This window comes from Eubalaena glacialis, chromosome 9 (genome assembly GCF_028564815.1).
Source record: "Eubalaena glacialis isolate mEubGla1 chromosome 9, mEubGla1.1.hap2.+ XY, whole genome shotgun sequence".
Lineage (NCBI taxonomy): Eukaryota > Metazoa > Chordata > Mammalia > Artiodactyla > Balaenidae > Eubalaena > Eubalaena glacialis.
The window spans coordinates 57359913-57386746 of record NC_083724.1 but is presented as its reverse complement, the minus strand read 5'-3'; the positions used below and the strand labels follow the sequence as shown (position 1 = coordinate 57386746).

The window sequence follows — 26834 nt, the reverse complement described above, 5'->3', positions numbered from 1 at the left end:
TTTTAATTTTTATACAGTAGGTAGTCTCCCTTTTTTGTACAGTATATGCCATAAAAACCATGGTTTCTTAAATCAGATTGCAAAAATCCAAAATCCTGGCATTCCTGTACTACTATCTTTATTTACCTGGATGCATTGGAAACCAGTGCAAAGGAGATGGCAGATGATATGTGTTGAACAGAAAGGAATAAACATTGAGTAAGGCTTGGTAGTCAGTCTGGCCATCTTCAGGTAAATGCTGTTAGGGCAGCAGCCTATCTTGGGGCCGATTAGTGTACAGAGGCACTGTTGATTTAGAAGACAGCAACACTACAAGTCAAAGTTCTGGGAAAATTGAGTGAAAGGGCTGGTTAATGTGTAGTTGCTGGAGGGAACTCCCTGGCGGTCCAGTGGTTAGGACTCCACACTTCCACTGCAGGGGGTCCGGGTTCGATCCCTGGTCAGGGAACTAAGATCCTGCAATCTGCGTAGTGCAGCCAAAAAAAAAAAAAAAAAAAGTGTAGTTGCTGGAATAGTCTTTAAGCTACTCATGACCGCTGCATTTTGTTTATAATGGTGACATTGAGCCATTAAGGAAAGATTAAATTACATTTTATATACTTTGTTTATTAAGCAGGAACATATATAGTACATTTTAGATAATATTTTAAAAATAAAATTGTTAAAATTGGAAGTTAGCTCTCAAATAAATTTCAGTTAATCTGGAATATGACATGATTAGGTAGCAGTTTCAATCATTAAAGTCTACTCTAGCCATATTAAAAATATTGGACCTCTGCACCATTCTTTTTTTGCAAAACTATTTGGATTACTAGAAATAGTGTGCATGCTTTTATACTCATTTCACATGTTTGTCTAAACTTACTGGTATTTTATTGATTTGGAAATCATTGGAGTTAAAGTAAAAATGTTTTCTACATTTTTGTGAATTAAAAGCTATGACTTGTGATTAAGTGATTTATTTTCAAATTCTCTATAACACAAAATAACAGTGACTTAATGAAGTAGACATTTGTCATTTGTGACCACCCAGCATTTTTGAACAGCTGCCCAACATTTTGGTAATTTCCCATGTTATAAGTCCTGACTTCCCAAAGCAGATGCCAGAAAATTTATATTCTCATACCCACTCATAGCTAAGGTAGAGGCCTGTGACCAGTCATACTCTTCTCACTTGAAATTGCTTGGGACCAACATGAGGTGGCAGTCTTGGGCAGGGAAGTTAATCTTTTGGCAAAGGAGGTGGAGGGAGCTTCTAGTTGTTCTAGCTTCCTAGTATCAGAAATGCTAAGTAGTAGTGGAAGTCTAGTTTTTCCTAGAGAAGCTCTCAAAGTGTGGTTGGGATTCATATATTCCTATCTATTAAGTTTGGCTCTGTTACCCTTAACAGAGCTTAATTCCTTCTCTACTTTAGCTAGAAGAGATTCTGTTGTTGGTAGCTAAGTAAGAAGCTTGACTGAACACTTAATATGAATGGTTGGTTTTCCTAAAATATAATATTTTATGTTGCTCATTTTAGAAAATGTAAATAAATGTCATGCTTTCCTTTTTCATGCTAACAGTTTACATACTGTGTTGTATTGTTTTTCAATTAATGGATTATTTTGGATTACAGCTCCTGTATATGTTTCTTACTAGATTGTAAACTCTTATTTGAGAGTGTGGTCCATGCTTTCACCTCTTTGTATTCTCACACATGGTAAGCATTTGATAAAGTTTATAAAACTAGTAAAGTTAGGATACTTTAAAACGTAATTTTCTTTTGTAAAGCTGTTCACTTGTTAGTGATGTTCCTACCAAGTTTTACCTGACCAAAATAACCTTAGGCACAGCTTCTGTTCGTATTTTACATAGTAACAGGTAAACATTCTTGAAGCCAGTAAGGAGCAACCTGAAAAATGAGAACTTGTCCGGGAAAAAAAAAAATTGGGGGACACTTTTTTTTGTTCATTTGGTGGTGTTTACTTTTACTTCCAGTTTTATTGAGAAATGATTGATATACATCACTGTATAAGTTTACAGTGTACAGCATGATGGTTTGACTTACATATATTGTGAAATGATTACCACAGTAGATTTAATTATACTGACCATCTCATATAGATGTAATAAAAAGAAAAGAGGGACTTCCCTGGTGGCTCAGTGGTTAAGAATCCACCTGCCAATGCAGGAGACACGGATTCGATCCCTGGTCCAGGAAGATCCCACATGCCAAGGAGCAACTAAGCCCGTGCGCCACAACTACTGAGCCCGCATGCCACAACTACTGAAGCCCGCGCGCCTAGAGCCTGTGCTCCGCAACAAGAGAAGCCACTGCAATGAGAAGCAAACGCACCACAACGAAGAGTGGCCCCTGCTCGCTGCAACTAGAGAAAGCCTGTGCGCAGCAACGGAGACCCAATACAGCCAAAAATAAATAAATAAAATAAATGTATTAAAAAAAAAATTTCTCCTTGCCATGAGAACTATTAGGATCTACTCTCTTAACTTTCCTATAACCTTTTTTTTTTCATTAGTGAATGTGGTTTTTATAACTATCCTCAGGCATTCATATAGCATTGCCCCAATACTGAAGGCTTAATTTTTCAAGCTAACATTTTAGAAACATGTAGCACTCTATCTGATTTTAGTACAGCACTTCAGAACAAATTTTTAAATTGAGAATAACTTTGAAAGCTCTTTTTTATTTGTCCTTGTGAGCAGAGTGTGGTTTTCTTCAGCATTTCGTAATACAGTGTTTTTTAAATGTTTTAATTATATTTTAAGTGTTTGACTAAGTTTTTTTTAATTGGCAGATTATAGATATTAACTCTAGAGCTCTTTGGCAAGCTCCCATTCTGTATATACCATACTGCTGAGGATTGGGGCAGAGACTCACAGCTCTAGGTCTGAAGGATTATTCTGTGTTACACTGGCCTACACCAGACCAGTCTTTGTTTCTCTTTCTCCTGCCTCTTCAGTACTCATGGTCTGAGGCTAGAATCCATCATTCTCCCCTGAAGGGTTTAGTTTATAGGGAACAGAAGAGTGAGTAGCAGCCCTTGAGTAGCTCAGGCAATGTCCACATTTGGCAGCATCATACCCCAACTAAGTCATGGCCTTTCCAGGCACCTGAGCCAACAGAATATGTGAATTATTGCCTAATCTTCTTCCAGGGGTAAGCCAGTTGGTGCTAACTTTGGCCCACCAATGGCAAACTGTTTGTATTGCTGGCTCTTACGCTAATCACTGGGTAAGCCTAAGGAAGTTATCTTATCGCCCTTCTATGTCCTTAGTGTCCCCATCTATAAATTGAATAAATAATGCCTGAAATTGCCATATCTCTAGCCTTTATTGGCCAAAGGTTGCTAGCACTGTTTTAGTCAAAACCAAGTCCATAAAAGTGTCTTGGTCTGCTCCAACTTCTCCTTTCATTTTCTTCCCTGAGCACTAGTTGTTACTCTTTCACCTCTGCAGAAACAGCATGATTGATTGTGACAGGGTTGACCAAAATCGGTTTCCGTGCCAAGCATACTAAATGAACGCACTTTTTGTTGGTTGGTATTCTAACAGATAGTTTTCTATACCAAACTTTTAAACAAGCTCTGAGTTACATTTCATGAGAAATAACTTGAAAACCTTTTCTTTAGTTAACAACAGAATATTGAAGAAATGATTACCCTTCTCAGTATGAAGTGTAGAGAAACTCAATTTCATGGTAAAATACACAATATCCATAAATCTAACAGGTAAGAAATATAATATCCATAAATCTTTTTGGTATTGGCTCTTTAATATCTCCTGGCTAATATTCTTTTTGAAAAGTTGATTTAAGAATTTTTTTTTATTTCATTGGCTGTGTAGTTTAAAAGTTACATAGTACTATTAAGGCTTCTAATTAAAGACAACAGCCTTACTTCAACTCATCTTCTATTTCACGACTCAGAAACATCTACCTTTAACTTTTTAGCCATTTTTTCTAGTAATTATTTCCACATTTCTAAATACATGCTTATATTGCTAGTTTTTGATTTTTCAGTTTGGCATTTTCTGTTGACATCCATCTTTGGAAGATGAGATTTATTTCACTTACAACTGTTTCCACTCACTTGGAAGTTATATGCTTTATTTCTGTTGTTAATTTTGATCTTTTCTGCCTCATCTGTCTTATATATGATCGATGAATAATTTAGCTCTATCTCATTTTTTACTCGCCAAACTAAACATTATTGTCACTGTTTTTTGTAGTATAATGTTTATTTACCCACATGATTCACGATTGATTTGTTCTTCAATTCTTCTTTCATCTTAGAACTTCTTTCTGTGATCATTGTTTTCCTGAAGTATATACTACAGAAGTATTTTCTCTGTATCTTGAAATTTCGATAGTTTCTATACTGTCTCCAAGTTCACTAATCTTTTCTTCTGCTATGTCTAATTTGCCATTAGTCCCATTCAGTATATTTTCATCTCAGACATTGTAGTTTTCATCTCTAAAAGTTCAATTTGGGTCTGTTTTATATCTTCCATGTCTCTACTTAACTTTTTGACCATATAGCTTACAGTTTCAATAACTACTTTAATGGCCTTATTTGCTAATCCTAACATTTGTTTCATTTCTGGGTCAGTTTTGAGTGATTGATTTTTATCTCCTCATTATGGATCATGTGTTTCTGCTTTGTTGTATGCCTAGTATTTTGGTTTGGATGCCAAACATTGTGAGTTTTATCTTGGTGGGTGCCGGATATTTTTATATTTCTATGAATCTCCTAGAGCTTTTTTTCTGGAATGCAGTTAATTACTTGGAAACAGTTTGGTCATTTTGGGTCTTTTATGATTTGTTACTTGGGTCCAGAACAGTGCTCAGTCTAGAGCTAATTATTCTCTACTACCAATGCAAGACCTTGCTGAGTATTCTATCCAACATCCCATGAATTATGAGTTTTTCCAGTGTGGCTTCTGGGAATAGACACTATATTTTCTAATCTTTTGGATGTTTTCCCCCCACCTAGTTTTGGGTTGTTTCCTTACATGCATACACTAGTCAGTGCTCTGAATATTTGAGGGGGACTCTACATCTTTGCTGTTCTCACTTTATGCAGCTCTCTCTTCTTTAGTATTATGTCCTATAGACTTTAGCTGCCTTGGTGTCTCCGGATTCTTGACTTCTTCTCAACTCAGGGAGTCTGCTAGGCTCTACCTGGGTTCCCCCTCCTGCATCATGGCCTGAAAATTCTCTCAAAGCAGTAAACTGCAACAGTTGTTGGGCTCATCTTCTCTGTTTCCCGTCTCTCTGAGATCACTGTCCTTTGCTTGATGTTTAGATTCTTACAGACTGTTGTTTTATCTGTTTTGTCAGGATTTTTATGGTTGGTTCAGGTAGGAGAGTAAATATGATTCCTTGTTACTTCATCGGGTGGAAGCAGAAGACACTTTAGAAGTTTTTACTTTACTTAGAATGAGTTATGCTTTTTGTCTAAATGAAAATGACTTTAATTTATCCTCATCCATGAATGATAGTTGTTTCTGGTTTATTTTGTTGCTATTGAGAAATCTCTCAATCTTTTTGTGATTGTTGTATATGTAATCTGTCTTTTTCCCCCCTGACTGCTTGTAAGATTTTTTTTGTCTTTGATGTTTTGTTATTTTATTATGATATACCCAAGTGTGGTTCTCTTAATTTACTTTCTTGGGCTTTTTGAATAGGGGATTTGTGTCCTTTATCATTTCTAGGAAATTCTCAGCCATTATCTCTTCAAATATTGCCATCATCACCACTCCCCTACCCCTCTTCTGTATTCTTATTTCTGGAGCTCCAACTGGGTGTTTGTTAGACTTTAATCTGTCCTCCCTCTTTTACTTCTTTAACATGCCTGTTTTATACTTTGTTTCATTAACTGAAATTTTCGAGATGAATTCTTGTGAAGGCTTCAGGACCCTGATTTTTCTACGTAGGGAAGTTTTTTTTTCTTTTGGTTATTTTGGGGGGTTTTTTGTTGGGGGGGTGCCACACTGCATGGCATGCGGGATCTTAGTTCTCTGACCAGGGATCAAACCCATGCCCCCTGCAGTGGAAGCTCAGAGTCTTAACCACTGGACCACCAGGGAAGTCCCATATGTGGGAAAGATTTTGAAGTGTGTAGTTTCTTTAATAGATAACAGGATTATTCAGATTTTTGTTCTTCTTGTGTCACTTTTGTTAATTTGTGTTTTTCAAAAAACTTGCCTGTTTCATTTAAATTGTCTCTTGGCATAAAGTTTCCTATAATATCCTTATATCATCTGTATTTGTAGAATCTACAGGATATGCACATTTTCATTTCTGGTATTGGTTTTGTGTGTGTATGTTTTCTTCATCAGTATTGCCAAGGGTTTATTAATTTTAATAATGTTTCCAAAGAACCAACTTTAGAATTTAATGATTTTTCTATTGTATATTTGTTTTATATTTCATTGATTTCTGCTCTTTATTTCCTTCTTTCAGCTTTGGGGCTTTGATTTGCTGTTTTTTTCTTTTAATGAACGTGTATGTTTGATTTTCAACTTTCCTTCTTTTCTAAATATACATTCTTAACTATAAATGTCCCTCAAAGTACTGCTTTAGTTACATGCATCCCACCACTTTTAATTATTATATATTTTTCCTTCCATGTTTCCATCTCTACTCATTTGCATGTTTAAAGTCTGTTATTTTAGTACCTACCCTAGAAACTTTCATATGCGTAGTTAACTTATTAAAGCCTAATCAGTATTTTTACCATTTTCCTGATTAATACAAGGACCTTGGAACACTTTTAACTGTAGTCATTTCTTGCCCAGCTTATTTGTTATTGTTGTAATGTATTTTAATTCTATCTTGTCTTCTTTTTAAACTCCACAAAACATTTTTATCATTATTTTATGCCCTGTCTATATAGATGCAGCTATATATTACCACTTTTTTGCTCTTTTCCCATCTCTGATCATCAGTGAAGGATCACTGACCTATATTCCATTTGAAGTAAATCCTTTAGCATTTCCTTTGGATGAGGTTCTGTTCTTCACAAATATGGAGTTTTTGTTTGAAAATATCTTTATGTTTGTCTTCATTTTTGAAAGATATTTTTGCTGCAAATGGATATTTACATTGATAGGTTTTTTAATATTAATTAATTAATTAATTAATTTATTTATCTTTGGCTGCGTTGAGTCTTCATTGCTGCACGCGGGCTTTCTCTAGTTGTGGCGAGAGGAGGCTACTCTTCATTGTGGTGTGCGGGCTTCTCACTGCAGTAGCTTGTCTTTGTTGTGGAGAACGGGCTCTAGGCACGCAGGCTTTAGTAGTTGTGGCACGCGGGCTCAGTAGTTGTTGTGCACAGGCTTAGTTGCTCCGCGACATGTGTGATTTTCCCGGACCAGGACTCAAACCCACGTCCCCTGCATTGGCAGGCGGATTCCTAACCACTGTACCACCGGGGAAGTCCCGATAGTTTTTTTTAAGTACATTAAAGATATTCCGTTGTCTGCTGACTTCCATTATTTCTGTTGAGGAGTTAACTGTAAATCTTTTTTTTCTTTTGATTTCTGTATTTTTCATATTTAGAAGTTTTCTTTAGTTCTTTTTCAAAACTGCTTTGCATTTTAAAATAATCTTTCTCTTTGCCCTTGTTTTCAGTTTCTTTTCACTAGACATATTTTGCACCTCCTAAATTACCTATGTCTATAGATTTTGGGGGGGGGGTCGTACTTTTTTTCCTATCCCTCAACAGTAACTTATTTCCTTTTATATTTTGGGTTTTTTTGACTGTGAGCTCATTTCTTGTTACTGAATCAGTGTGGGAGTTCCTTAAGATCTAGTTATAAGGTTCATTGCCTCAGAGAATTGATTTTTTTCTGTTTAAGTACCTGACAACAATTTTGACATGAGACCACGTTAAACTTTTTGAGCACCCAGGAAATGTGAATGTGGTCAGTAAATCCACATGAGTCAGCTTACAGTTACAAATTCTTAGAAGAGATTTTATTTTTTCTCCATCCAACACTCCTATTGTGAAGACAGTTTTCCTTTCAGTCCCTTCGTTGGGGCCAGGAGAAGGGACTGTTGTTGCTAGTACACCCTTCTGCTAATTTTGTGGGCTTTTGGAGTCCCAGCTTTGTACTGGGGAAGCCAGATTCTATCATCCCACAACCACCCCCATTCAGTAAAAAGCTAAAACTCCTCAAAACTATAAGCACTTTAGAAAAAAAAAAATTTTACCAAAAATCTCTAGCATTGTTTAGATATTTAAATGTAATTAATATACATAAATGCCAAATCACAAATGATAGTTTCTTTAACTTTTTTAATGAACCAGAACTACTTGATCAGATAATTTGTTGTATCTGTAATAACAAGGTAGTTATAGTGTGACCTCTTAGCCAGAAATATAAAAATAAGTTTCTTCTATAAAATGAAAGTCCCAATATTGCTAAAATAGTATTCTTACTATGTATTTGTTTTAACAGATTACAATATGATAGTACAGAAAAATAGCCAGTGTCAGACACTGTGCCTCAATTTTCATTTAGAGTCCATGAATTAGTCACATCTTTATGTTTTTATACATCTTTTCTAGAGGAAGAGCTCTCACTCTTGAAAATTCAAGAGAAAGAAGTTATTATATTTTCTTCCCCTTGTTGTTGCATTTTAATTTCTCTCCCAAAACCCTATATGCTTTTATTTCTTTAAATACAGCTTTATTGAAATATAATTCATATACCATAGAGTTTACCTATTTAAATATAAAATCCAGTTGTTTTTAGTATACTCACAGAGTTGTGCAACCATCACTGCAGTCAATTTTAGAACATTTCATCACACCAAAAATAAAGACTAATGGGACTTGCCTGGTGGTCCAGTGATTAAGACTCCATCCTCCCAAAGCAGAGGGCCTGGGTTCGATCCCTGGTCGGGGAACTAGATCCCACGTGCTGCAACTAAGAGTTCATATGCCACAACTGAGATCCAGCGCAGCCAAAAAAAAAAAAAAGACTATGAAGTCACTTCCCATTTCCCCCACCTCCCCAGTCCTAGGAAACCTCTAATCTACTTTCCGTCTCTGTTCATTTCTGGACATTTTATATAAATGGTATTATATAATATGTGGTCTTGTGGGTGACTTCTTTCACTTAGTATCGTGTTTCAAGGTTCATCCATGTTGTAACATGTATCAGCACTTCATTTTTTTTTAATTGCCAAATAATATTCCATTGTACAGATTTACCACTTTTTTTTTTGGCAGTTTGTCAAATGCTTTTTTTTTTTTAAACATCTTTATTGGAGTATAATTGCTTTACAATGGTGTGTTAGTTTCTGCTTTATAACAAAGTGAATCAGTTATACATATACATATGTCCCCATATCTCCTCCCTCTTGCGTCTCCCTCCCTCCCACCCTCCCTATCCCACCCCTCTAGGTGGTCACAGAGCACTGAGCTGATCTCCCTGTGCTATGTGGCTGCTTCCCACTAGCTATCTATTTTACATTTGGTAGTGTATGTATGTCCATGCCACTCTCTCACTTCATCCCAGCTTACCCTTCCCACTCCCCATATCCTCAAGTCCATTCTCTAGTAGGTCTGTGTCTTTATTCCCGTCTTGCCCCTAGGTTCTTCATGACCATTTTTTTTTTCTTTTTTATTTAGATTCCATATGTATGTGTTAGCATACAGTAGTTGTTTTTCTCCTTCTGACTTACTTCACTCTGTATGACAGACTCTAGGTCCATCCACCTCACTACAAATAACTCAATTTCGTTTCTTTTTATGGCTGAGTAATATTCCATTGTATATATGTGCCACATCTTCTTTATCCATTCATCTGTCGACGGACACTTAGGTTGCTTCTATGTCCTGGCTATTGTAAATAGAGCTGCAATGAACATTGTGGTACATGACTCATTTTGAATTATGGTTTTCTCAGGGTATATGCCCAGTAGTGGGATTGCTGGGCCGTATGGTAGTTCTATTTTTAGTTTTTTAAGGAGCCTCCATACTGTTCTCCATAGTGGCTGTATCAATTTCCATTCCCACCAACAGTGCAACAGGATTCCCTTTTCTCCACACCCTCTCCAGCATTTATTGTTTGTAGATTTTTTGATGATGGCCATTCTGACTGGTGTAAGACGATACCTCATTGTAGTTTTGATTTGAATTTCTCTAATGATTAATGATGTTGAGCATTCTTTCATGTGTTTGTTGGCAATCTGTATATCTTCTTTGGAGAAATGTCTGTTTAGGCCTTCTGCCCATTTTTGGATTGGGTTGTTTGCTTTTTTGATATTGAGCTGCTTGTAAGTTTTGGAGATTAATCCTTTGTCAGTTGCTTCATTGGCAAATATTTTCTCCCATTCTGAGGGTTGTCTTTTGGTCTTGTTTATGGTTTCCTTTGCTGTGCAAAAGCTTTTAAGTTTCATTAGGTCCCATTTGTTTATTTTTGTTTTTATTTCCATTTCTCTAGGAGGTGGGTCAAAAAGGATCTTCCTGTGATTTATGTCATAGAGTGTTCTGCCTATGTTTTCCTCTAAGACTTTGATAGTGTCTGGCCTTACATTTAGGTCTTTAATCCATTTTGAGTTTATTTTTGTGTATGGTGTTAGGGAGTGTTCTAATTTCACTCTTTTACATGTAGCTGTCCAGTTTTCCCAGCACCACTTATTGAAGAGGCTGTCTTTCCTCCACTGTATATTCTTGCCCCCTTTATCAAAGATGAGGTGACCATATATGCGTGGGTTTATCTCAGGGCTTTCTATCCTGTTCCATTGATCTATATTTCTGTTTTTGTGCCAGTACCATACTGTCTTGATTACTGTAGCTTTGTAGTATAGTATGAAGTCAGGGAGCCTGATTCCTCCAGCTCCGTTTTTCTTTCTCAAGATTGCTTTGGCTATTTGGGGTCTTTTGTTGAAAGCTTTCTCTGCATCTATTGAGATGATCATATGGTTTTTCTCCTTCAATTTGTTAATATGGTGTATCACATTGATAGATTTGCATGTATTGAAGAATCTTTGCATTCCTGGGATAAACCCCACTTGATCATGGTGTATGATCCTTTTAATGTGCTGTTGTTTTCTGTTTGCTAGTATTTTGTTGAGGATTTTTGCATCGTTTCATCAGTGATATTGGCCTGTAGTTTTCTTCCTTTGTGACATCTTTGTCTGGTTTTGGTATCAGGGTGATGGTGGCATTGTAGAATGAGTTTGGGAGTGTTCCTGCCTCTGCTGTATTTTGGAAGAGTTTGAGAAGGATAGGTGTTAGCTCTTCTCTAAATGTTTGATAGAATTTGCCTGTGAAGCCATCTGGTCCTGGGCTTTTGTTTGTTGGAAGATTTTTAATCACAGTCTCAATTTCAGTGCTTGTGATTGGTCTGTTCATGTTTTCTATTTCTTCCTGGTTCAGTCTCTGAAGGTTGTGCATTTCTAAGAATTTGTCCATTTTTTCCAGGTTGTCCATTTTATTGGCATATGGTTGCTTGTAGTAATCTCTCATGATCCTTTGTATTTCTGCAGTGTCAGTTGTTACTTCTCCTTTTTCATTTCTAATTCTGTTGATTTGAGTCTTCTCCCTTTTTTTCTTGATGAGTCTGGCTAATGGTTTATCAATTTTGTTTATCTTCTCAAAGCACCAGCTTTTAGTTTTATTGATCTTTGCTATCATTTCCTTAATTTCTTTTTCATTTATTTCTGATCTGATCTTTATGATTTCTTTCTATTTATCCATTCAGCAGTTGATGGATATACAAATACCAAATACATTTGGTATTTCTACTCTTTGACTATTATGAGTAATGCTACTATGAACATTAATATACAAGTTTTTGTGTGGACATATATTTTCATTTCTCTTGGACATATACCTAGGAGTAGGTTTGCTGGGTCACATGTTTAACCTTCTGAGGACCTGCTAGACTGCCTTTGAAAGTAGCTATATCCCTTATAGTGTATGAAGTTTCCAGTTTCTCCATATTTTTACCAATAACTGTTAGTATCTCTCTTACGATAATCATCTCAAGATCATTATCGTAAGAGAGATACCAATTCATGTATTGGTATCGTATTGTGGTTTTGATTTACATTTCTCTAACGGATAATGATGTTGAGCATCTTTTCATGTGCTTATTATTCATTTGTACGTCGTCTTTGGAGAAATATATACTTTGTCCATTTTTAGTTGGGTTATTTTATCCTTTTATTATTGAGTTATAAGTGTTCTTTTATTTTCTAGATACAGATCTCTCATTAGATACGTGATTTGCAAAAATGTTCTCCCATTCCATGGTTGTCTTTTCACTTGATGATGTCCTTTAAAAGCACAAAAGTTGTGAGATGTGACAGGGTGAGAGAGTGTCATGGACATATATACACTACCAAATGTAAAATAGATAACTAGTGGGAAGCAGCCGCATAGCACAGGGAGATCAGCTTGGTGCTTTGTGACCACCTAGAGGGGTGGGATAGGGAGGGTGGGAGGGAGGGAGATGCAAGAGGGAAGAGATATGGCAACATATGTATATGTGTAACTGATTCACTTTGTTGTAAAGCAGAAGCTAGCACACCATTGTAAAGCAATTATACTTCAATAAAGATGTTTAAAAAAAAAAAAGCACAAAAGTTTTTAGTTTTGATGGTGACCACTTTATTTTTTCTTTTGTTGCTGTGCTTTTGGTGCCATATCTAAAAACACATTGCCTAATGCAAGATCACAAAGACTTCTTTTTATCTAATTTAATTTTTTTTAATTAAGAAAATTTAAAGCTGTGCCCGTAAAGAAATTTTTAAGTGGAAAAAAGCACTTATAATCTCATCAACATAGGATTCACATATTTTTGGAATACTGTCATCTCCTTGTTCAGTATTTGCATATTTTCATTATTGCTGTTGTTTGCTAAGTACTATATTGTGTTCTGATATTTTTTGTGTTTATACGTGATATTCATAATTTTAATTTTAAGGCTATATAATATAGCCAGCTTATTTCCCAGTTATGTAATACAACTTCTTTATATTTTTATTTTTCTTATACAGAACTCCAGTTAACACTGACAAACATGTAACTTTTTGCTTCAATTGAATTATCTTCTTAGAATAACTTTTTAGGACTGGAATTATCGGGTCAAAGGATGTAAACATCTTTACAGCTCTTACATGACATCATGTTACTTCTAGAAAGCACTAAACTGTGCTTTTGTGTAGTAAACATTTAAAAAATGTTTTTCATTTATTTTGAAGTTGATACACATTGTGAGTTGAACAATTTTACTTTGAGTGGCAATGTTAGTGATAATCCTCCATCAGTAAAACTCAGGATCAAGTTATATGTGTATTTCTTCATCTGAAAAAAAAAACACAATAGTACATCTAATGGGACACTTTGTACTGATAGTGAAAACTGGAACAGCCAATTGCCTTGTTGACTGAAGATAAATATGACATACTTAAAATTTAGTATTTTATGGTATTCTCTACTTTAAGTAATAATAATATAATTTGTTAAATTTTCTTTAGGCTTCGGGAGCAGGAAAGAAAAGAAGCAGAAGAAGCTAGTCAAAAGGAAGTAGAAGAATGGGAAAGAAAACTTCTAGCTCAAGCAGCTCCAACTTGTATGGAGACCATGTGGGAAATTCCAGCAATCGGGCATTTCCTTTGTTTAGCCCAGCAAATTCTAAATTTGCCAGAAATAGTCTTTTACGAATTGGAACGCTGTCTTCTGATGCCTCAGTGTAACGCCTTTCTATCTAAAATAATGACTTCTCTATTAAGTCCTCCCCATCGCAGACCTACCTTACATCGAAGACCTACTTTGCCTTATAGAACCTGGGAAGCAGCACTGAGACAGAAAGTACAGCAGTGGTACACGGCTGTAGGGCAGACTGAAAATCCCAATAACTGTGCTGAAAAACTTGGGTTGTGTCCTCAGTTTTTTAAAGTTCTTGGAGAAGTTAATCCATTGGAAGAAAAACCTTTTCATGAACTACCTTTCTACCAAAAAGTGTGGTTACTTAAGGGTCTTTGTGACTTTGTATATGAAACACAAAAGGAAGTTCAAGATGCTGTACTTGGACAGCCTATTCATGAATGCAGGGAAGTTATCCTTGGTTACGATTATTTGGAGAATGCTTATGTACATTTCCCACAGTTCTGTGGTGCAGATGTACGGATTTATAAACAGAGACCTTTTCAAGCCCCAGAATTTCCAGTTCCACCCATTAAAATACGAAGAGTACCTCGGATTAAACTGGAGAAATTGAAGTGTGACTATGTTACTGCAAGTAATGGAGAACATAGGTGTAGTAGAGAAGGCCTGCCCTCTGCCTTCAGGAAAGAGCAGGAAATTAGTTTTGATCCAACTTGCTGCCCTGCTAAAATGAACTTGGATAATCATGACATCTCTGTTGAAATGGAAGTGAAATCCAACTGTGAAATTAGAATTCGCAGGCCCTGTGAAATGAAAATAACTGATTGTTGTAAAGAAAATTTAGAGAAGCCAGGGAGCCCAGGGGAAGTTACTGGCTTTGGAGAGCCTCTCAGTCCAGGTGAAATAAGGTTTATAGAAAATCAGGAAAAATATGGTGAAGCTTCCAGAGTAAAGCCTGAACCCAGTCCTTTAAAAGAAAATGCTCTGAAATCTTGCCAAATACATGTAAATGGAAGTCACAGTGATCATCCAGAAATTAACTGCCACAAAGTTGTAAGGGATATTCTATTAGAACAGTCACTGCAGAGCCACAAGAAACTCAAAGTAACTAAAATGAGGGCAAAAAAGAAGAAAAAGAAAAAAAAGAAATTGAAAGATGTTTTGAATGAAAACTTACAAAGAAAGCGCGAAGGTCTTCATTCCCTTGCATTCAAGTCTTACAAACCTGAGATCCAGAATAAGTTATTGATCATCAAAAAGAAAGCAAAACACAAGAAGCACAAATCTGGTAAGCTAACACAAATGGGTGAGAATTACATTTTAGCATATTTCAAGTAGTGCTTTCAATTAGGCATCATGGAAGGCTCTGATTGACAAAATGAAATAACGTGTGTGTGTGTGTGTGTGTGTGTGTGTGTGTGTGTGTGTGTGTGTTTTAAAGGTCAAGTTTTATATTAGTCCCTATAATTAAAACCCAGAGCAGAAGAGGTTTTATATATAATACTAACAACAACAAAATACTGGTGTAATACATTTGAATTTAATTCTCAGTTGAGAATCTTTGGGCATTATGTTTTTACATTCTCTGGACCAATTTCTCCATAAGTGATGCTTCCCATCATTTTTAAGAAGTGTTTTTTCCCCCAGGCTAAGGGCAGTACAGTGCAATGGAAGAAGCACTGATATCAAGAGGTATCATTCCCAGAGCTAAAGTTCATAGCAACTAGCTTCTTAAACCAAGGGAAGTTAGATTATTTTTCTGGGTCTTAGTTTTTTCCCGCATAATATATTTTTTAGCTTCCTGAAAAATTATTTTAGTATATATTTTCATATCCAGAAAAAAATGTGAACTATAAGGAAAAAATTACATCAACTAATAAGATATGAAGCTTTATTTTTTTTAACAGGATTTGTAAGTTTGTCTTACACCAGATTTAAGTACTCACTGTATTTTCCACAAGCCTGTTTGAACAATAACAACAAAAAATCCTATGAATAAATTCTTCAGTGGTCGTTTGCTCTCTTTTTATAATTACTCAGGTGCTTTTGCTTTTCCTGTTGTTTGCCATTTAATCAGTTTATGTCTCAGTTACTAAGAGCATAGATGAGATAAAAGCAGATGATCAACTTCATTTATTAACACTAATAAAAAGTTGCTGGATTGGGAAAAACTTGAATTGTTTACTAAAATGAGTTGTGATTTATTGTCATTATTTATGGATTTCAGTTTTTTATTCCTTCCCTCAGTAACAAAGGTAATGAAGATTTGACAATAATTTGATGAGTTGGCAAATGAGGGAGTGAACTTTGTTTAGCTGATATAGTTGCCGTTATACCTTAGTTATTTAAATCATTAAATACAATTAAATGTATTTTAAAATGTGTATGTAATGTATAATTGATAAAGAAATAGTACAAAATTTACCATCAAGAACAGGCTTAATTTGTTGAACTAAAAATTGAGAAGTGGTCCACATTGACCCAGATGATAAAAAGCTACAGTTTTTTTAAAGTGACTCTCAGCAATAAATCCTTTAAATTTTATAAGCAATCCATTAGGCTATATAAATTTAGTTTTACTGATGTGGCAAGTTCTCTTTGAAATGTTAGCCTCTAATATATTAAATAATATTTTAAAATTTAAAAACTGTTTTCAATTCCAAAGCATGTAGTATTGTTTTATTAATACCATTATCACCTAAAACCTTTTAATTGTTCATTTATGACCTACTATTCATGTGTTCAAAGGTAATTATGGCTTATGATGGTTTATAAAATAAAATAGATATTGATGTAGCTCCTATACAGATTATACCAATAGCAGAATAAAAATATTAACTCCTAAGGATTGAATTAAAAGGAGTTTGTATTGTAAGCAAATAAAGTGTTGCTTCATTTTTAAAATGGAAGTTCAGAGTGTTTGTAGATCAGAGAAAAAATTTGTGGGAGTTGCATGTCCAGTTCTAGACAAGTGGATGAATAAAACTCAGAAGCAAATTCAGTGAGTACGGTTCATGCTCTCTGAGCCTGTTTGTTGGGAAGAGAAGGCTTACAGGAATGAAGTAGAAGAAAATAATGGCACTCGCCTATACACTTTCTCATTTTATCTTCAGGGCAAATTTTGGAAAGTCAGTTTTCAGTGGCACAAATACTAGGATCTGGCTAATACAGTTTCCTTCTCCCTTGTTAGTACTGAGTAAGCATAGGCCAATTCTTTTCTTTAGTTTCTTCACTAAACTTCTTACTGGCATAACAGTACTACGTAAAATGATATAACAACAACAAAACATCTGTTTTACGTCTTTCTGTACACTTGTTTATCTGAGGCTTTGCCTTGAGGTTTTTTATTAGGTATGTGACATTGTGGCCTTTTATAGTTAGGGGCATACCCTAATCCAGTGTTTCCCTTTACTCTTTTTAAAAGTGAGCTTCATGGTCACAGGTTTGGGAAATATTACTCTTATAGATTCACATTGTGCATTAGTACAGGTCCACAGTGCATCTTACAAAACTCTTGTACCGGATGTATTTTGGAATTCAGAAATCTTCAGATTTTAGAAGGGTATTATATATAATGTTTATTAAATAACATCCCCAGTGGAGCTTAGGGCAGCCCCTGTAATCAAATGTATAATTTCTACAGAAAAATGTATGAAATAGTCAAACTAAATGAGATGAAGACTATAAAGAACCTCATAACAGTTTATGTCAGGTTTTGCTATCATATAAATTATTTTTAAAACTTCAGTTTTCAGAACATTTTGGACTGTAGAATTGTACATAAGTGATTCTGGGCCAGTATATTAAGGACTTCAGAAAATCTTGAAGAAAACTGTTTAGTTTTGTTTAACCTAGTATTTTTCAAGTTTACTTGAATACAGAGCTTTTTTCAAGGAATAGTATTCTGTAGAATATGCTTTGGGATAAGCTGTGTCACCCATGGCTGATTTATGAACCTTTACTTAGGGTGGACTAAATGTCGTTAATCTGGATTTATGTAGTTAACCTGCTTCAATTTATGTTGATTACACAAGCCTTAAATTTTGGTGGAATCTCCAGATTTAGTAAAGCCTTCTTATTGTGATGGCAGATGATTTTTAGTAGAAGGCACAAAGATAAATTGGTTGAAAATGATTTGATAATTTTAGTGCACTGTGAGGCACTTATGCAATCCATAAGCATTTTAATCTGTTTTTCAGAATTGGACTTTTCTTTCTGCTTTTTAAATTTTGAATTTATTTTCATTTATTTAAGCCTGCTCCTTACTCTTGGAAGCATTGTAGAATAGAAAAACATTGGCATTTTCCCAATTATGCATACTTATAGCACTAGATACTTCTCCTTCATAATATTTACTTATAAAATTTATTCTTAATAGTTGAATTTATTTCTAGGTTGTTTTGATGATTGTCTCCCTCTGTTCTATAACATTCTTGAGAACAGAAGGATTATTTCTGGTTTTGCATCCCTAGCACTTAGCACAGTGACTAACACATTGTGTAGGAATCTATTGAATGAATAAATGAGCACACATAATGTGGTTCTCCGAGATATAACTAAGATTTATCCCTTAATATATATCTTTCACATTTTTTAAGGCATTTATATTTTTTAATAGGATTATACTATACATACCATTTTACAGTCTGCTTTTTTCCCACATGACAGTATACCATGAACATCTTTGTGCAGTAAACAGATCTCTATAGCATCATTTTAAATGGCTGTGTAGGATTCTATTATGTGTATTGTGTAGTCCATTTAACCAACCTCCTTATTGGACATTTTGGTTGTTTTCGGTAATACACTATTATAGCTTGTGTAGAGCAGATAGAGTTGAGTGAAATGAGTGAGAAATTTTAAAATGAGAGGACTTTTTATAAAACCTGAAAAAGACAAAAATGATTCAAGATACATTAATTGTTACAAAAAAGCTTGTGGTATTTTAAGTTATTCATTTCAACCAGTTTGGTTTGGAGGGTTTTTCCCTCCTTACATGGTCATTATTTTCAACCAAATCATTTTGTGTTAGCTCCTCTAAACCAATTAAAATAAATAAGACAAGTGGTGTTAGTTTCTTATAGGTGAAGAAATTAAGGTTCAAAAATAGTAAATAGCCTCATTTAATAATTGTTAAGTATATGGTAAAGACCGTACAAAGGTCAAAGAGAGGCTAAATCCATGTGTGCTATAGTAAGATTTAATAGAAGATGAAGGACTTTGAAGAATAATGGGGATTGGGTAGATGAAAAATGGTTAATAATGTGAGCACAGCCATGGAGGCGTAATTAAGCCAAGTGTCACTGAAAAAATAAGCATAATTAGAGAAAAACTTAAGGAAAAAGTTGAAAAGTTGAGGGTTTAAAAGGTGTTTGAATGATGGAAATATGCCATTTTGAGGTGATATCTTTCTGGGTATGTGGTGCTATTTTAGATAATTGAATCAGGAATACAGTGCAGGGAAATGAGCTTGAAATAAAATATATCAAATGTGTGAAAGTAATGAGCTGCTTTATAGGGAATGACTGAGAAAGTAATGTAATCTACAATATTTGATTATATCCAGGCCCTTATCTGTGAATCAGTTGTATAATTCTGTGTTAATATGACTATAGAACCTAACTATGTGTGTCTTTATGGGAAAAATTCTTAGAGGACCAACTCAAGATGCCAAGATATACAAGACTGAAAGAATCGACTATACTCCATGTCCTTTTATTTTAATGCCTTCTACTTCTCCCACCCCTCCAAAAACCTAATACTCATATAATGCTTACTGCATGCCAGGCACTATTCTAAGCCTTTATATGTATTGTCTCATTTAATCCTCATAAAAACTCATAAGTAGATGCTATTATTACCCCCATTATATAGATTTTATAGATTTTTTAAAACTGAGGCACAGAGAGGTTTATTAACATATCCAAGGTCACACAGCTAGTAAGTGAATGGCAGGATTAGGAGAAGGAATGTTGCAGGGTAATTAGGATGCCATTAAAGAGCTATAAAAAGAAACTGGCAATGTTTATAAAAATGAAGGGGTAGAAGATAACTCCAGGAAGAGGAAATTCTAAATCCAGATAAGGAATGATTATATGACTGTTCTATCACATTGACAGAAGAAAATAACATTTTGAGAGAGATGTTGCAGTAAATAGCAGAATTTGACAACTAATTCAATATTCTGAGTTAAAGGGGAAAAAAAGAAATAGGTATTCAGGAGTTATCGAATTATTTTATAGTGTTAAAAAAATGTGAGTATGATGAGAAATTTGCTCATAGGCAAGGAGAATAGAAGGAAAATCAGCTGTTTTATTAAAGTCAAATGGCTTACTTAGAACATTCCAGAAACTTATATTAGCCAAGATATGGACATTTAGTAAATTAAAGCCATATTTAGACTGTTTCTGTGACTTCACAGTCTAGCTAGGCACTTGCCAGAATCACTTATAATACAAATGCTCTTGGGTTTTTACTTTTAACAGTGATTAATGTCTTAGTATCCATTCACATTAATATTCCTAAAATGAAAGTACCGAGAGAGTAGTGTATGTGTTAGAATAATTTTTAAACATGGGAAGGCCGAATCTAGGAGCATTGAAGTGGAAGCCTGAATAGTCCAAGGAGCCAAGGAGTGAATACAGGCAGGAAAACCAGGTGAAGGTAAAGATGAAGAATAAGAGACTAAGGAAAGAGTTGGATTGGGAATGATAGTCACCTTAATTTTTCTGGTAAGTGTATCTCCATATTCTAGAATATTACAACTTTATGCCTAAGTTATAGTGTGAAATATATTTTTAGTTATATTTTTCTCTCTTAAGTTGGGCTTCCTTCTAGAGCTGATCTAAGCATAATTTTTAAAAGCTTCATTAGGCTGTGCTTGTATCATTAATTACTAGGCCATATTTAGTTTCCTTATCCATTTCTAGGTACATGTTGACACTCACTTTTTGCCCATGTTTGTGTTTTAGGCTCAGGAATTGTATTGAAATTCTTTGTATGTTTTAAATTGACTTCTGACAGTTGTATTTTATGGGACTAGGTGATTTAGGGCAGTGGAGGTAAAAGCCCTGGGTATGATCAAGTAAGTGGTGGAAGAATGGAAGCCCACTAGGGGTCAGTATGTAACTTGCTCTCTATATATCTTGCCCTGGAGCAAAAACAGATTATAAAACAAAGGCTGTGTGGTTTTACAGTATCCCATGCTCCATTTTAAAAGTAATATTTAATAAAAAGTAACAGTTGATTTTTATTGAAGAATACAGGAAAATTTGTGTTCAAATTGTTTTGTGGAGGACATAGTCTCAAGGTATTAAGTAATAGTGAATATGCAAATCTTATAACCCTAATCAAAAGGAATGCTCTGAAATCAATCAGATGCAGATTACATCCCTGTAGAATGTCTGAAAAAAATGCAGTATTTTACCATAAAAAGAGCACAGCTTTGAAGTGAGACAGATCTAGTACAAATATATGCTCCAGTGCATATTAGCTGTAAGTTCTCCGTCAATTTATTTGCCTGTTTATAGCCTGTTTCTTTGTCTGTGAAAAATGAGGTAATACCTACCTTGCTGTATTTTTACAAGGTTTAATGGAATAGCAAGCAAATGCATAGCACCTAGCATGGTGCCTGGCACACGGTAGGAATCAATAGATGGTAACTATGATTTTTGAGAGGTTAGAATTACATAATGGAAAGAGCTTGGACTTTGGTGTTAGAGTCCCTGGCTATGGGGCTTACTTATTACAGTGTAACACTTAAGTAAGTTAAGTAACTTTTTTGATCTTCATTTATCCCATATTAAAATGGGGATATTGCCTACCTTGGAGGGTGGTTTTCAGAATTAACTGAGGTAATTTATATATCACCTTACTAAGTGTCTGACACATAGTAGGCTATCAATAAATGTTATTTTCCTTACTACCGTTCCTAGGTCATGTTGTGAAACTCTTTGGTAAATTGTGTAAATTATTTAAATTGTCTGTCAGTGTTTTCCTCATTATAAAATGGACTCAGATTGACCCTCAGAATTGTAAACAATTACCTGCCTCCCTTTTTCTATCCCCAAACTGATAAAATTTCTGATGAAGTATAGGATTCTTATATTTAAGGATCATTTCTCTTGTGTGCTAAATGCTGTACGTACAAAATGAATAATAGGATTTCTGTTGTCAATAATTCCCAATCTAGTAAGGAAGAGAAACATATAAACAGATAATTATAATACTGTATGATAAGTGTTACATTAATTGATATGTGTACAAAGTCGAGTGGTAGCACATAGGACATAAGAGCAAGAAGAAGTAAAATGAAGGACTAAGTTAATAAAAGAATTTGAAGAAAGTTAAAAGATAATAAACATTTTGTTTAAACTTTTACCACAACTTAGCTAAGGCACATGAGAACAACAGCTAACATTTATTGGTGATTTACCATGTGCCTAGCAGTAGTCTAAGCTCTTAAGGTGTTTTAACTCGTTTAATTCTCACAACATAGGTGATATCGGTATCCCTATTTTAGAGATGATGAAACTTCACAAGGAAATAAAATAATTTGCTCAAGGTCTTGCAGCTAGTAGGTGGTTAGAACTGATATTCCAACCCAGGTAGTTTAGTTCCAAAACTCAAGCTTAAAACTACTGCACAGTACTACTTGTAGTTACTTAATAACATTTAAGTATCTTACTGACATGATGAAAGGAGATGCCTAGTAACCACCTCAGCTGCTTAATTAATTTACAGTCAAACAGAGTGACTGTTAGAGTTAACTGAGAATTTAGTACCTAAGTTTAGTGCCTCTGTGGCAACAATATGAAATTAATTGGGAATATCAAGAGTGACCTCTGTTGTGCTTATAAATAAATAAATACAAAATCAAATTATTTTTTAAAAAGCTAGTTAGAGGAGTGCTGAGGGGGTGGGGAATAGGAATGAGGAAGGATTTCATTTCCTTCAAATTGCTGTCTTAGGTCAGCAAGCAGTTAAATCTTTTCCCATGAACTTTCAAGAATAGTAAAGGTAGCATATAGAGGAAAGGCATTTTGGTGTTCAGATTTATCAGTCCCCTTGAGAGGTACCTATTGCATCCAGTTTAGAAATCAGTAACTAGCTGTATTATAGAGATACCAAGAATTTAATCACTTCTCCTTGAATATTGCTAAAGCAGCCACCCACCCACTTGTTTTTGTATGAGTTTAGTTCTAGTGTAGGTACTGTGTGAGCACATAAGCAAATAACAGTGATAAAAGAAATATACATTAGTTTTTTTAAATTAATTTATTTTTGGCTGTGTTGGGTCTCTGTTGCTGCATGCGGGCTTTTTCTAGTTGCGGCGAGCAGGCGCTACTCTTCATTGTGGTGCATGGGCTTCTCATTGCAATGGCTTCTCTTCTTGCGGAGCACGGGCTATAGGCGCGTGGTCTTCAGTAGTTGTGGCTCGCGGGCTTAGTTGCTCCGCGGCATGTGGGATCTTCGCGGACCAGGGCTCGAACCCATGTCCCCTGCATTGGCAGGTGTATTCTTAACCACTGCACCACCAGGGAAGTCCCTACATTAGGTTTTTTAGTTTAATTAAAAGCAAATGTCAAATAACAGATTGTTACCTAGTAGAACAAAACACTAAAACCCATGTGAATCTCAGCAACTGAAAATTTGCAGTAGTTCAAGTATGGTGTACTTGCATTTTATTGAGTCAAAGTTAGAAATGACCCAAATTACAGTTCTGTGATATGATTAAAAGAGAAAAACAGAAGAAAATACAATTATATTGTAAACTGGAATTGCGCTTATGAGTTGAATAAAATGTTGCAATAAAATTAACTGTTTTCATTCAAGAAGATCACATCTGTGCAGGAAAACATTTAGAAAAGAACAATAGGGCTTATGTAGTATAGCAAAGTTGCTTTCGGTACTTAGTCATTTTCTCTTTTGAAAAAAAAGTAATTTTTAAGATGATTTTAGCCTACAAATGATTGTGAACTAAAATTAACTTTTAAGTATTTCTAATTAATTTTTTATTCCCTACATAGATTGTAAACTCTTGGAGGACAGGGTTTCCATTTTATAATTTTTTGTTGTCCCCATAAATTGTACTGTATCTCATGTTTGTTGAATAAATAACAATTTATTAATTGATTTTGCTGATTGCAAATGGGGGGAAAAACATTTACTTGAATATGTTCCTTACTGGAAAATAGAGGTTATATGTATGTACATATTTCTTTTGTCTGGTTAAATACATGTTTTAGATTATATGTACTTTATGCTCAAATAGATTTCTTTAAGAATGTGGATTTATTTTTCCTGGTGATTTCTGATTGCACAAATGACTAGGTGCACTTTAAAGGGAGATGTTTACCTTGTTTTAAAACTGGTTATTGAATACTGCCAACGGCAGCCCATTAGGTGAGTGCAGAACTAAAGGGATAGAAGGAAAACCCTGTTTCCTAAGCTACTGAGAGGATTTTCACATTAGGTTGAATAAAGACCATAGTCTTCAGAGTATAGTTCTATGCAAGTTCCTGACTACAGAAGTCATTGTTAAAGGTAAGGTTTTTTCTTATGTAACCTCATTTTAAGTTGTGAATTAGATTTTAACTAAGCAGTAGTAATGTGACTTTTTTGCCAAATCTTACTGTAATAAATTCTGGTACTGTGCAACACATTGGAGATTATAATAGTTTGGTTCTTATAGAAAGAAAACACCATTTGTTAATATGTCTGTTACAGGTAGTTATAGTTTAATGTTTGCTTTTGCTGGGGCTTGTTTTGATTCATCATTTTTATTTGACTCACTAGAAGCCATCTGTTAGTTATAATTTAACTTTCAAGGTTCTATGTAATTTGGTTTTTGTTAATGAAGTGCTATAAACAGCATTATGAAGCTTTTCTCTTTTAATCTTGAAAGGAAAAAAATCCATATCTAAAAAAGCAATCACAAAGAAGAGGAAAACTGTCACAAAGTCACCTACTGTACCAGAATTTCAGGTAAATGTTTCAATTTTGTCTCAGTATTTTTTAGTTTAATTTTTTGTTTCAGTGTTTATATTGTTCCTCAAGAGATTGGCTAAATTCCGCCATAACACACAATACTTTTAATGAGATGTTTCCAACTATGACTTTTTCCCTGCAAGTGTAGACATAGCTAAAATTTAATCTGCTAGTATTTCAAAAATTTTTACCTCTCTTTTTGTCTCTTGATAGTCAAAAATCTCTGTGGTTTTCTGTACACTATACTGTTTTGTAGAAGTAGTTTAATAGAAATATATATATATGTATCAAGTAAATGTGTAGATGAAAGTCTTCCAAGAACTAACTATAATTTTTACGTGGTAGCATTGTGTAGGTAATCCATTTTATTTTCTTTTATTTGGGCACTATCAAAATAGTAGACTTATTAACTTAAAAAACAAAACTTTTAACACAGCTATATATGAACTTCAGAGAGAATATTAAGTAAACGTTAATTGAATGGTTTTTTAAACCTTTCTGCAAAAAGAAAAAAGTACTTGTATGTACTGCTGTCTGATTATGTGAAGAGTTTTCTGTTTGTAGCTGATACTAGAATAAGCAGAGAAGTTCACCCTAGTTAAATAATACTTTTATTTTCTACTTTATAAAAGATGAGTTTCTACAACAAATGACTATTTCTTTAAAATTTTTCTTTGTATTAGCATGTCCAATCTATTTCTGGTTTAGGTTATAAAATTAACACTTAATTGCCAAAAAAAAAAGTGATGTTAAAATGAATTTCTGTGAGTCTCAACTAAAGAAGAAAGTAAAGGAGTAATAACTATGAAAATATTGATAATATGTAATGTGAGTTTAACAGTTACCTATGTCCAAAAATGTAGACACATCTTTTTTTCAGTAAAAATTCTATTTTGGAAGTGTTTTTTATGGAAGCTACTAATTGGTAAAATTTAATACTTTTAAATGAACAGTAAAAGAAAATAGACATATTTTTCTTTTAGTATTTTAGAATATTTTTAATGACATCCTTAGGGTGAATTACAACCATTTCTACAAAATCCTTTTATATAAAGTAACCTTGGTTCCAGCATATTCAGTTAAAAACAAAGAAGTGTATTTACTGTTTACTTAGAGGCCTTTCTACCATTGCTTGTGCGTGTTATTTAATGCTATAATAGTATATTGTCATTCATTCTTCCACTGATTTCATGCTAGCCTTTGCTATTTCTCCCACTCAGTTTTTTCCTTATTCCCTCAAAGTATTCATCCTGGCAGTATGGATCTCAGAACAGGTCTGGTCCACTGTTGATATTCGCCTTCATCCCTGTATTAATGGATGGATTTTTATATGTAATAAGTGGCACAGACAGCATAGACAGCATAGACAGTTTTTGTTTTGTTCTGTTTTTTTAATTGCAGGTGGTATTCATTAGTGAGGCATGAAATCAACTTAGTGGATTGCATGACCAGCATTTCTTTTTTAAGCTAACAAAGTTAAAATAGAAAAGAAATTTTAAGTGTTTCAAATATAATAAGGGTAATATTGTTTCATAAAACTTTGGTTTCCATTGTGTGTGTTTACTGACATGCAGTGTAAAATGTATTTTTGACCATGGGTTGGGGGCAAAAAAGTATGAAAAACACTGTCTTAAGTGATGTTTTTAGTTAGTTACTGACCATTTGCTTACCACTCAGAAACTTAAGGTCAAAAGTACATGTTTTTCTAGATTGAACTGTTTAAAATAAAGTGCTCTTCCTGGTTCTTAAGGTGTCCTAGAAAGAAGGCGGGGTTGGGGGTGAGAGAGGGGTGTGTGTGTGTGTGTGTTTTGCTAGGGTTGGGAAATAGACTTACAAGAACAGTGGTTCTTATGCCTGGTTTACAATTTAAATACCATGGTATTACTGAGAAAGAAAATTGACAGCTGTTTCCCAGGAAATAGGTCATTTGCTTCAAATAAGCAAAGAATAGGACATAGTATTAGTCACTAGTAAACTTTATTGTTACATGCAAAACTTATAGTTTTGCCTCTCGTAATAATTCTATGTAGTTTGTTTCTTTAATTATTTGAAAGACTCCTACACATAAGAAGACTGGTTATTATATAACAAAGAACTGAATTTATTTCCTTCTCAAAAGCTCTAGCAATATGACATTTAGCACCTCAGAAACATATCCAGGAATTAAATTGTGTGAAATGTTCTTTGTTGTTGTTGTATTTAAGTTCTGGTGGATTA

At 34.4% G+C, this 26834-nt stretch overlaps 1 protein-coding gene across 1 annotated transcript in view; it reads left to right on the top strand.

Annotated features, from left to right (window-relative positions):
* The window catches only part of BRD10 (bromodomain containing 10), a 101934-nt gene that overhangs the window by 38417 nt on the left and 36683 nt on the right, over positions 1–26834 (top strand). The window contains exons 3-4 of the mRNA XM_061200406.1: positions 13499–14916; positions 24535–24614. Of these exons, the coding sequence (XP_061056389.1) occupies positions 13499–14916; positions 24535–24614 (1498 nt within the window). The remainder of the gene's footprint in view (positions 1–13498; positions 14917–24534; positions 24615–26834) is intronic.